General features: G+C 45.4%; 1 protein-coding gene across 1 annotated transcript; it reads left to right on the top strand.

The window, feature by feature from the left end:
• The first annotated feature begins 254 nt into the window (after positions 1–254).
• Positions 255–3,051, top strand: nkx3.3 (NK3 homeobox 3). The gene is made up of 2 exons (XM_080782256.1): positions 255–847; positions 1,631–3,051. The coding sequence occupies exons 1-2, from the start codon at positions 457–459 to the stop codon at positions 2,185–2,187; spliced, it is 948 nt and encodes a 315-aa protein (XP_080638382.1). The 5' UTR covers positions 255–456; the 3' UTR covers positions 2,188–3,051.
• Positions 3,052–13,720: the final 10,669 nt, after the last annotated feature.

The raw sequence follows: 13,720 nt of genomic DNA, 5'->3' as shown, positions 1-13,720 counted from the left end.
TATAGTAAAAAGGTACCATAGCTATAGTTTTGTCCCGGCTACACCAAAGCTTCGCTGGAAATCTCCCATCTACAAGCTACGCTTTGTGAGCTTGTAGATCTGCTCAGAATATGGACGCAACAACACTGATAAAGGGGCGGTATCAAGGAGGGCGGGGCCCAGTGGTGAAAACCAGACAGCCAATGAGCGGCTGCCTGGGGCTGCAGCGGCAGAGAAGTCTTCTTAACGCAGTCTTGACACAGCGGTGCCGCGGTGTGTGTATGACACTACATCAACACGCCGGGAGAGGGACCATGATGCAGCTCTCCACCACAATTAAATCACACAAGGCATGAAGCGGTCGCGTTTAATAAACCATCGCATTGATGACGAGGGATCGTTTGCTTCTGATGTGGATCTGTGTGACTGTGAAGTGAGCGCATCATACTTGACCGGCCTCCTCCTCCCGGCGCGGCTATGATGACTCTAAACGTGTCCCCTTTCTCCATCACCGACATCCTGCTGGATGCCCCCGGCCGGTCCAAGAGGATTAAGCCCCAGCATAATCATCATCATCATCATCACCACCATCCAGGGAACCCGGCGGCGTCACTGCAGCTCCGCGCGGCGTCAAACGACCCGAACACCTGCTGCGACAGCGGCGGAGGGTCCGGCGGGCTGCTGCAGCAGAGAGGTACCGGCACCAGGGGGGCTTTTAAGGGACTTGGCTTATTGCCTCTTGAAGATCATGTGAATAATAAGACCCGCCGTGTCCACCTGGGATCCAGAAATAACACCCCGCCATCTGAGACCTGCAGCGAGGAATCCACGACGGGGGATGAGACTGAATACATTGCGCACAGAGAAGGTGAGGCATTTTGTTATTGTTGTCCAGTCAAGTGTGGTGTGGAGTCTGTGGACCCTGCTGTAAACATGTGTAATGCTTAATCATGGTGTCGTCCACCACAGTAACAGTTTTTGTATTGACTTGCATTTGAAATGTGCATCCATTCTGCGTATACTGTGAAATAAATAAAACAAAATCAATCAATTCAATCAGTCCTCCATTTGAGAGACACAGAGAGAGAGAGAGAGAGAGAGAGAGAGAGAGAGAGAGAGAGAGGGAATCTAAATCACGAGTTTGGACTTTCAACAATGTTCATTTTTAACCTTAGCATAGGCCTTGCTATTTGCCAGAGGAAGGAAGCTTTTAATGGTGTTAATAAGATTTTAGACCACTTTGCGTTAAGAAGTGGCCTGCAGCCTTCATTTATGTTTACTGTGAGTTTGTTTCCGCTTGAGCACCACATGCCACGAACTGTCTGGAAACTATATATATATGATGACAGCCAAGTTCAGCCTCAACATATATAACTCTCTGAAATAATGAGCAGGTTTCCCATAAGGCAAACTATCATGTCAATCAGACATCAGTCTGATTGACGTGTGTCTATATAATTTGTGACTTTGAACATGCTGCTTGCTTGTGCATTGAGTTATGACAAAATATGAGCTTCGGTGAGCGACACCGCCGTACGACGAAGTATAACATGTTCTTATTTGGGGGTCCTTGCCAGATCTCACCACAAGGCCTTATTATTATTATTATTATTATTATTATTATTATTATTATTTTGTCTTCTTCTCACAGACACTGCAGACAACAAGCGACCTCACTGTCCAAGCGGCGACGAGGAGCGAGAGACGGGCCACTTCGGAGCCGACGAGCAGCGCTCCAAACCCGGCAACAAGAAGCGCTCCAGGGCGGCCTTCTCCCACGCGCAGGTCTACGAGCTGGAGCGCCGCTTCAACGTGCAGCGGTACCTCTCCGGCCCCGAGCGGGCCGACCTGGCCGGCGCCCTGAAGCTCACCGAGACCCAGGTGAAGATCTGGTTCCAGAACCGGAGATACAAAACCAAGCGGCGGCAAATGGCGGCCGAGTTGGCCGCGTGCGGCGGCTCCATCATCGCGCCCCACCCGGCCGCCGCCGCCGTGATGGCGAAGAAAGTGGCGGTGAAGGTTCTGGTGAAGGACAATCAGAAACAGTACCGGGTCAACGGACTGCAGGGCCCCGTGCCCGGTCCCGGTCCCACTCCCACGGGCCTGCCACTGTACCAGTGCTTTCAGTACCACCACCCTCCGTACTTCACTTTCACACCCTGGATGGCAAACAGCACTTTATGTGGAGCAGGGTCAGGGATGCATTGAAGACTATAAGCGATGGGAGTCTATTATAGCCTGCACTCGAGAGGCAAGAGGCCGATTCATGAAAATGTAGGCCTACACTGTACAAATCCTCAGCGTCCATTTAACTCCGAGACGTGCAGCCGTGCAGGACAAATATACTAACCAAACGGGTCCATTTTGGTTGCATTTGTAGCCTGCACAATTGGAGTTTAATACAAAGGGACATAAATGAACACTGAACTGTGATATTATACCCCGGATTCGGCCTTCTAGACAATATTGGACACGTATGGTGTATACATTTGAGTCATAGGCCTATTCAACAAATAGGCAACGCTGTCCTAATTCTTTTTTTTTATTGAAAAGTAATGGTTGGGTATAGTCTATACTTTAATTACGCACGAAATGTCGACATTAAATCCCAATAAACACATTCAATGGTGTCACACTCACAAAGACAAGCATTTATTATCATTATCAGTTATTTAAAATACTCAGTCTCATGCTATTTACACTGTAGTGGGTTTATAAAGATGGGATGTTATTTTTAAATGATTTTAGACTTTTTCAAATCGAATAATGTGAGAATAAGTTAGTGATGCATGCTAAAAAAGGCTTTAATCAAAATCCGTGGGTTATTTAAGCTTCTTTCACAGACATGCTGAAGCTTAATTTAGCTATAATTTATGTCTTTAGAGTGTTTTTTTGTCAGGCTTAAACGCAAAACAAAAAACATTAATTATAGATTGATTACTTCTTTATCGACCATTTCTCCTTTCTGGAACGGGTTTTGTGACATTTGTCTAACTAAGCACATTGAACATTTGTTTAAAAATAAATAAATGACAGGATTTATGAAAACTGTTGTTATAACAACTATAATAAAACAGGTGAGAAGAAACCCTGGGCCAGCGGTTGTTTCAACGTATCATCCCCATTCTCCACCACCATATCATTCTATAGCCTTTCTTTGGGTTGGCTGCTTGCCACGGCAGAATGACACACATAAAGGTCACCGTCAAGCCTGTTAACGCTCGGTTTCGGTTCCCTTTATCCTGTTTTAACCGTATATCCATTAGGCCTCATTTAAATTTGTGAGAAATATAGAGAAGTCGACAACACGGATTCACAAAAAAAAATAGCCTATAGCTAACTTAGCTTTGTTATTTGTTTTTTAAATGTAATTAGGCCTAGCCTACTTATGTAACGAGAGAGAGAGAGAGAGAGAGAGAGAGAGAGAGAGAGAGAGAGAGGAACTGCCACATCATGCATGCCTGGAACCAACACAATTCGGCAATCCGGAACTTATTAAAACGAATAAAACGTTAAGAAACTAAAACTAAAAAAAAAATCTCTCCATATCCCGCCAGGGTGATGATGGTATAAGGATTCGGACATTCCGAATGTTTGCATTTGATGCTTTAAGTCGGCCTGTATTGTTATTGCAGGCTTTGAAAACAGCAGATCTGCAAGCTCACAATGCATGACGCATTGTGAGCTTGTAGATTTTTTTTAATATAAAAACAATCCTGAGCAAATAGGCTATGACACATTTTGAACAAAAGTTGCATGGGGGAGGTCCCTGGCACCCTTTCAGAGAGGTCAGCATGGTGTTTTGAACTGTGTTTGGTATAGCAGTATGCATGCAGGGCCAAATTAGCCATTGGGCCAATGGGACCGTGGCCCAGGGGCCCTTGGCTCTCAGTGGCCCTTCAGGAAAAATGTAATGCTCTGTAATGGGTTTGAGGCATAGACTGTAAAAAATATGGAACTGTAAGTCGCCATATTTCTATCTGTTTGGGCCCAGCTGGCCATTGGCTGGCCCAGACAAGGAGGCGGGACTTCCCCCCTTCTTCTTCGTTGGTTTTTATTTTGACTCGAACGGAGCATTCATAGACTGTAATGGTAGCCACGCCCCTCAGAACATACGCGACTTTATGGTAATTTTTTTTATAAATGGGACTATAATTTTCCAAAAATAATATTATGACATGAGAAATGAGACTTTAAACTATAGTGACTGGAAGCAGAAAGTATTCATGACCATGTTTATTAAGGTAATACAGTCTAGGTGAAGTTGGGCCCAAATACATGGGGACCTCTATGGAGATATGTTTTTTTTGGGCCCAATGACAGCGCCACAACAGGCCAGTATATGAACTTTCAGGAAATCCCGATTTCCTTAGTGGCTTCACAAAATATCTGTCTGACTCTTAAAGTATATATGAATAGAGAAGGCACCCAGCGGATACCCTGAGGCGAAATTGACATAGTGGCCGAATGAAGGTATTGCAGCCTGGCCCCAAACACATGAACGCGCTGGTCCGTTGACTATCATTGTGCACGTTCACGACGGCAGCACGCTCGTGCACGTTCGAGCGCGTTCGTGCACGTTCAACGGCAGCACGTTCATGTGTTTGGGGCAAATCCATCCCAGAATGCAATCTGTTCCTACCCGGAAGGAGGAGTGAAATCGCCTCATGCGCTTTTGAGCAACTTAATGCAAGTGGATGGAAGGAGAACTCAGATGTCATCTCTATTCATATATAGTCCAAGGTCTGACTGCCCCCCTGGTTTGAGGCCCTGAAAAAAGCTCCTGGGGACCTTCATTGGCCATTGATTTTGATAAAATGAAGGCAAAAATTTGAAAATTATAGGGGGGCCCCAAAGTGCCCAAACATTGTACCGGCCCAGGGGCCCTTGTGGGGGTTAATCCGTCCCTGGCTGCATGAGTCAGAGAGGGTCAATAGAGCGTGCATGGAGATGTTGTCCCATATCCAGCCAGCCAGCCGGGCAACATGAGACAAGATCACATTCATCTGAAGAGACTACACCCTCATCCCACACAAATACATGCAGCCACCATGCACCATGGCCTGATACGAACATTAAAAACAAACAAACCTTCACATGAGGTGAACTTGGCCTGGCTCTAGAAGCTTTAAGTTAGAGTGTGATTATACGTTTTCAACCGGTGGCCCGGGGACCACCGGTGGTCCTTGAGTGGGTTCCAGGTGGTCCCCAGCTAAATGATAGAGAGTTGTTAGGCCAAATGACAGGTCCGTTCATTTTACACGCTCAGGAGTTACATTATTGTTAAACATATACTTAATTTACATGTCTACACAATTAGAGAATGTAAAATAATTGTCATTTTGATCAATGTTTCCCTGTAACATCTCATGGTACACCAATACAGCATGGAATTGTGGACAACATCTTATCCAAAGGGAACAAAATAGTCTAAATGTCTGTCTAAATGTCAAATGGTGCAAATGCCCAATAAATAATGGACCTTGATATGAAAAGGGTTGAAAACCACCATTCTACACCAAATAGACTTAGCTGTGATAGATCTATAATTGCAGTAGCCATTGATCAGATCAGTTTCCTGTGTATGTATTTATTTTCTCCATATAGTCTTTTCTCACGCACGCACGCACACACACACACACCCACACACACACACACACACACACACACACACACACACACACACACACACACACACACACACACACACACACCCCCACACACACACACACACACACACACACACACACACACACACACGAAAGCTTGCCCAACACCTGTTGTTATGCGTGGACCAGTTATTGTTTAGATTGGATTTCCTGCAATAATCCCAGAAAATAATAAGTTAAACCGACTGCAATATAGTTCAAAAGGGCACGAGAGCAAAAACAGATATAGTTTCCTCCTCCCACATGCAAGGAGCTGCTAGGTAGGCAGAAAGGATCACGGTGCCCATGCAGGCCTGGCAGCCGCCCAAGCCTCATTCATCTCTCTCAGATCAGAATAACCACTTTAAGCTATCACAAGTGGCTGGCATTGTGCACAACAGGTCCCTGGGAGGGAGTGAAAACAAATCTCTTTGAGACGGTTCAACCGTGACTAACAAGGGCATTTATCACAATTTAGTATGATTATTTACATTGAACTCCAGGATGTATCAGTTTAAGTGGTAATTGGCTGTTGGGAGACAAAAATATATGTATTGCATCACTGAAATGGAAAGTATAGCAGTAAATGGTGCATTTATATACAGTATAGACTATAGAGCCTTTAGCCAAGGCGCTTTACATAGATTGTGCATCAATTCACCCATTCACACACACATTCACACACCGATGGCGGCGGAAACCATTAAGGCACCAACCAGCACATCAGGAGCAATTAGGGGTTCAGAGTCTTTCTCTGCAAGGACACTAACTCTGGGGGAGCCCGGGTTCGAACAGGCAACCTTGCGGTTACCTGAGCCACCGCCGCACTAGTAATGCGTAGTAATGCGTTTCAGCTCCAAACACTAGCTTTTCTATCTGGAATTTTAACCATTCTATGGTGATATATTATATAATGTTATAATACCAGTAAGACGCCCTTAGGGCGAGAAGCGACCTTGCCCTTTCTGGGTGATGGCAGACTGCTGGGTGAGCGCTGGCGTTTTGGCATGGGGGGTCAGATCAACAACTTATCTGTTCAACAGTGGACTATTTTTCAACTTGTAAAAAAAGAGCAGCATGCAGGTTGTGCAGTATAAAAAACAACACATTGCCTTGACTGACAGAGGCAACCAGAAGCAAATAGGCTAAATTGTAAATAAGATTAATTTCAAATTGAATGCAACCCCTACAACACCTCTGTGTCGATGCAGACGGCCACATGTCTCAACTCAATGCATAAATCACTGCTTTGCTTGTTTTTCACCCCTGTACGCCGCAATTCTGCATGGGCCCCTATAAGCACTAGCCAAGTCTTTAGTCTTCATCTGATTATGCTCATGTCTGGCTCGCCTGAGGCCCCGCTTGCACTTTGCATTGTGGGAATAGATCCAAAGCCATGCAGAGAGTGTGCAAATATGTACACTCTCAGTGTTAAATTGATATACGCAGGAGGAGTCACATGCATCCGTGTTTATGTATAAATAATATGTAATGCACAAGTATGTAAACATGTCCTTCTGAGTGGGAGTTCAAGCTTTTCGTGAATAGGCTCGTAAAAGCAGAGAGATAGTGACATGAGGAAGAGTGGTAGAGGGGGAGAGAGAGCAGGGAGAAAGAGAGAGAGAGGTGAAGAGAGAGAGGAGGGAGAGAGAGGGGAGAGGAGTGGGTTAGAGAGAGAGGGGGAGGAGGAAGAGAAAGAGGGTGGGAGAAAGTGGGTGAGAGAGAGAGAGTGAGATATATAGCAGGTGCGAGGGAGAAAGCGGGAGGAAGAAAAAAAGGCAGAGACAGGGAGAGAAAAAGTGAAGAAAGAAAGATTGAGGGAGAGAGAGAACGAGCGTGAAAGAGGGAGGGAGAGAGAAAGTGTGAGAGAATGGAAAAGTGAATGAGAGAGAGAGAGAGAGAGAGAGAGAGACCCAGACAGTGGCATTGACAGAAGAATGTCCCTTCTGCTCTGCCCTGCACGTGGAACAATGCTTACAATGGTCCATTCTTGCCTCCGTTTCCTGACGTTTTAACACGCCCGTCAGAAAAGTGGCAGCGAAAAGGTGATGCGCTTATTAACGCCAGTGGAAACAGTTAAGCCCCTGGTGTCTTTCATGTTTCCACTCAGGTAGCATATTTCTCAAGATAAGTGGAATGTGTGTGCAGCTAGGGCGGGGCTGCTGCGCACAACACACACACACACACACGCACACGCACGTACATGCACACAAACACACAAACACACACACACGTGCACGCACACACACACACACACACACACACACACACACACACACACACACACACACACACACACACACACACACACACACACACACACACCCCTTTTGGTTTTCTGGAGCCATGCCCGGCTGCTCCCCTTAAGACACATTGACAGAGTCAACTGATGCGACAGCCGTCATCACGCTATTTCCTGTACACTTAATTGTAACGATAATTGTTTATCGTAAAGAGCCTCTCCAAGCTCAACGGGATTATCTTCCTTTCCTATACACACAATGCCTGTATAGGCACAGCCACGCCGTCGTCTATAAGAGATGTAGCCTACTGAACTGAAGCCTGGGAGGCTGGGAGCGGACAGCCGATGATACTTTTCACATCAACGTTCAATGTTGATTGCATGCTATACCAAGGCTAACACGACAACTGGCTGCTTGCCTTGGGAGAAGAGAGAGAGAGTGTGTGTGTGTGTGTGTGTGTGTGTGTGTGTGTGTGTGTGTGTGTGTGTGTGTGTGTGTGTGTGTGTGTGTGTGTGTGTGTGTGTGTGTGTGTGTGTTGGCGTTAATGCGTTGGCCCAGGGCAGACATAGGGCAGGACTCAGGAAGGAGAGAGGTCATGGTTAATACCTCTGTTTAGAGACAGATCTGCTCCTCTTTGACCCCTGTCTCCTAAATGCATTATCTCTCTCTCTCTCTGTCTCTCTTCTGGACACACACACGCGCGTGCGCACACACACACACATGCACGCACGCACACACGCACGCACACGCGCGCACACACAAACACAAACACACGCGCGCGTGCACACACACACACAAACACGCGTGCACACGCTGCAAATAATCCCACCCAGAGGACTCATCATGCATGTTCCAGAAACTATTAGCAGATAGCATCAGCGCATGTAGGAATGTAAACATTTACAGTAAAACCATAAGACATCAACTCCCGCTGGGGAAGACACATCCATCACACACCATCCACCCCATCCCCCACCACCCACCCACCACAGAGGACTTGGAATCGAATTAGACCCGTCGTCACCTTGGCACAATTTTATGATTTATTTTTCATCAGATCGTGTAAGTGGACTAACATCGTTCTGTTAGGCGTGTCAACGATTCCATTAAAGTGAACACGGTTCAAGCAAACCATGTTTTGAACGTGTGACGCATTATTATTAAATCTATCAATCTCTATAAAATATCAAAAAATAAATGTCCTTTCTGTGCTATAGCCTGAGCTTATTAGATATGATTTTGTCCGATATGGTCTTGGCAGAATTTCTGTAGGCTACTGTCAATTTACATTAACCATGGAAGTCAAATAGCCATTAGTTGTTACTAGTTGTACATCATGAATATTAACTATCAATCATTTATCCGGAGACCCCCTGGAACCCCCCATGAAGGATCCCCAAAGCATGTCAGATATAGTGTCTCATTCTACAAATCCACTTCCAGGTGTTGTGCAAGCTGAGCATATTCTAGCATATCGTCTAATAAAATGAAAAGTAGCAAATCTATAAGCTTGTGGATCTGCTACTTTTGATGCTTGTGTGTGACATTGTAGTGTAGCCTGTGATCAAGCAGGGCATTTATTTTACGAAAGAAACACAAAATGTTATAGAGGTTGAGGCCTGACATCGACAATATGGTTGTGTAAAAGCTATAAAGTGTGCTCTCCTTACATATAATGGCAGAGGGGTCAGAGAGGGGATTAGGAAGGTCTGTGAGATGAGCCCACCCAGGGCCTCTATACGGAAAACAGGTTCATCACGAGTGGTTCCCAAACTGTGCTTTGTGCCGTGCACCCCTTGTGGTGCGCGGACGCCTTCTAGGGGGTGCATGTGCGACATGAAAAGGCTAATGGTGGTGCTATGGTTATTTTAAATATATTAACATATTATGCCAATATATATTGGCATGGCCAAAAAGGGAACCAACCGTGTGTGTGTGTGTGTGTGTGTGTGTGTGTGTGTGTGTGTGTGTGTGTGTGTGTGTGTGTGTACGTGCACGCGACGCATGCAGTTGCATTTGACTTCACATTAAAATGCTCCCAGTTAAAAGAGTGTAACAGACAGGTCTGTTAGAAAGAGACATGTGTTGTTACTGTATAGTGCTGTGTACGTGTGTATGTGCTGTGTACGTGTGTATGTGTTGTGTATTTGTGTGTGTGTGTTGTGAATGTATGTGTGCCTTTGTGGGAACCGAGCAATTGAGGGGAAATATTTGTTGAGCTTTTTATGTCCATAGATGGACAGCTGAAGAATAGGTTGATATTCTTCAACCTGCCCCATTTCCGCCCTCTGAGTACTCTCTGCTCTCATGCTCATCTCTCCCCCGCACAACGCACGCTCGCACGAGCAAACGCACGCGTGTACACACACACACACACACACACACACACACACACACACACGTGCACACACGCATGCACGCACACCCGCTTACACATACTCCTCCAGAGCAGGCCAGAAGAATTCAAATGTTTTAATTAGTGGTGATAAGCGAAGACAAGGAGTGTATTGAGCAGCTCTGACACACACACACACACACACACACACACACACACACACACACACACACACACACACACACACACACACACAGAGAGAGAGATGTCTGCTATCAGTGGGGCTGATAAAGGAACTACTCAGGGCCTACTTGTAGCCTCTCACGACTGGCTGGCTGACTGCCCTTCACTGCACTCCACCTCCACACCTCCGCTCACTGAGAGAGAGACAGAGAGACAGAGAGACAGAGGGAGAGAGAGAGAGAGAGAGAGAGAGAGAGAGAGAGAGAGAGAGAGAGAGACAGAGAGAGACAGAGAGAGACAAGGCAATTATATTGTTGCACAATTCTTAATACCGGTTGTAAGAGTTGCCGAGCGGTCAAGGCTCCAAGAATAGACGCAGTTCAAGAATGTACATCGTTTGTTGTATTTATTTACCTCCAAAACTCCAAACTCCAGAACAGCCCATATGACGGATTGTCACAGCCCGGGTCTGAGGCAAAACAAAATACTGCAAAGATAATACTGGCCACAATACACTTTAAAAACCAAAAGTAAGAAATAAACACTTGATAACTAACAAAGACAAAAACAACAAACCAAGAACTAAAGACACTGAAAACAGGCTATGCCTTCCCTGAAGACCCTGGCAGCTCTCCCTTGGTGTTGTCTCTTTGCTGTCTCCAGCCAACTGAGCAATCTCTCCTCAACATTTCCAGCCTCCCTTATATACCAGGTGAGACCCACCCACAATGATTAGTAATTGGACAATCTACTCAAACAAGGTAAAACATGACCCATGAGATAGACTAACTATACAATTACACATTTCCTTAACAGACTCCGAATGTATTTCAAGGCATCAAATAAATCACAAAACAATTACAATAGAATTAGGCAACACAGATAAGGCTATATGATGCTACACATAGCCACACCTCCAAGGAGCTTGATGACCGTCAATTAATGGAAGCAGTTGTGCATTGTGTGTTTGTCATGATCAGTTTTATATTGTGGAGTCTTCTAGTGTCTATAGGGCACGGGTTGCCCCGTGACACCGGTAGCACAATTCCTGTTTGTATATCTTTGAGGGGCCCATCCTATGTCCAGATTTTAGTGTATTCATGTGCTAACACAAATCTTGTCCTAACACAAACATTAAATCCCATTGACAATGAATGGACAACTTTGAGTGTTCGTGTACACACAAACATTGCGTAACACAGACATAGAAGACGAAGGTGAGGACGCAAATTCTGATTGGCCGGAATGAGATGATGTATGATGATGTATATACGACGATAAGATTGCCCCTCACTTCACATGGGTGTGATTTATACATTTTGAATGAAACATCTACATAGTAAATGTATATTCAATGTTATACACAGCTCTGCATTCTAGTAGGCTTTGAATTGAGAGAGAGGGAGACAGATCTTAGATCAGCAGACAACGTTTTTCTTTGTCTGGTGACGGAAGGTGACAGGGCCTTCACTGCTTGGGGCTCCACTGCTGTGGAACCAACTTCCATTGGAAATTAGACAGACCACTTCAGTGTAATAGTGGCCTATTATAGAAAGGCTTACTTTTTCATTATTTTTGTATTGCTCTTTTGCTTTTGTTAATTTCCATTGTTGATTTGTATTGCCTGCTTCTGTATGTGAAGCACTTTGTAAACCTGTTTTTGAAAAGTGCTATACAAATAAAGTTATTATTATTATTATTATTAATACAGATATAGACAGAAAAAGAGAGAAAGGGTGAGAGATCAGCTCCCCAATGCTGCTCCTTCCATTTTTGGCTGGACTGCATGGAACCAGCGGTAGAAAACGGATTTGTCTGTGAGTGACTGACCGAGTCACTGACGACGTGGCACCATTGTCGCTGTTGTCGACTCGGGTCTCATGCTCTGTCTTTCTTAGAACACCTCACTGACTCTATACGACCGTTAGGAGAATTCACAAGACCAAGACTGAGACGCCCAGGAAACAAAACCCCCCCAAAAAACTAAAACAAAAGCATGTCCTAACCTTGAACTACTTCTGTCGCTCTGGAGGTCTGGTCAGATGGAGGTCACACGCACGCATGCACGCGCGCGCACACACACACACACACACACACACACACACACACACACACACACACACGCACACACACACGCTTGCACACAACGGATACAATGTAAATTGGACAGGCAAGTGATCCTCCCCAAAGCTCTTTGCCAGAGAGAAGAGGACATTTTTCAACACAGAGCGATAACAAGCATGCAGTGTTCTAATGAATTAACAGGCTACAGCCGCTACACAGTATATACAGTCCTGCAGCGTTCATGGTCCGTTTGGTTGCATTCATACAAACGTTCGGAAAGTTACAAATGATATTTCCATAAAACAAAAACGGTAAAGGGCTTCCAAAAAGACAGTAAACATTCAATCCGTTGCATGAAGAAGCAACACCTGCTTCAAAACAAAGTGTTGGTAATAATAATCATTACAGTTACCTGCAAGACAGTTAACGTATTTCACCAAACGTCCTGATTAATGTCTACAGCAGTGGTTCCCATTAAAACCTTTTCATGTCAAGGACCCCCGAATTGACGCTCATTAGGCCGAGCCCTATTGGAAGAGGTATGCCAGGGACCCCCATAAGAGAAGATTGTGACGGCTCCAGCAGTGATTCGCAACCCGTTTAATTTCAAGGACCCTAAGTTTGACATGCATTAGATTAGGCTATGGACCCCAATTTAATGCAATATCTATCTCTGGGACCCACAATTTATATAGTAAAAATATCAAAATCAATGTTCATTTAACAGTGTACAAATGGAACCAAATGGACCCGTTAGGTTCCATTTGTACACTCTCAGAGTTACGGACCCATAAGGGTCCATTTGGTTCCAAACTATCATTTAGCTGGGGACCCCCTGGAACTGCCTCACCCTGGGGGTCCCCGGACCCCACTTTGGGAACCACTGGTCTACAGCACAACGATGCAGGGTTGCCAGGCCAGTAGTGCACATATCTATGGGCTGCTGCTCGGAGGCAGTTTCTGCTAATCTTTATTTGACAGGAAAGAGAGACAGCTTTCTTTTCAAGATCAAGTTCAAAGAGCAGGAGGGCCTGTTCCTCTCTCGGTGTCCCTGACTGCACCTGTGCTGCTCGCGCACGCACACGCACACACACACACACACACACACACACACACACACACACACACACACACACACACACACACACACACACACACACACACACACACACACACACACACACACACACACACACACACACACACACACACACACACACACACACACACACACACACACACACACACGCGCGCGCCCGTGGGCGTTT

Source organism: Protomyctophum bolini (assembly GCF_963924005.1).
Source record: "Protomyctophum bolini genome assembly, chromosome: 14".
Classification (NCBI taxonomy): Eukaryota; Metazoa; Chordata; class Actinopteri; order Myctophiformes; family Myctophidae; genus Protomyctophum; species Protomyctophum bolini.
The sequence above is the reverse complement of the archived record's forward strand: the minus strand, read 5'-3'. Positions and strand labels throughout refer to the sequence as shown.

Coding starts and splice junctions, on each gene's coding strand:
- nkx3.3 (XM_080782256.1), top strand. CDS start 457: ATGATGACTCTAAACGTGTCCCCTTTCTCCATCACCGACATCCTGCTG. Junction 848..1,630: donor ATACATTGCGCACAGAGAAG/GTGAGGCATTTT, acceptor TTCTTCTCACAG/ACACTGCAGACAACAAGCGA.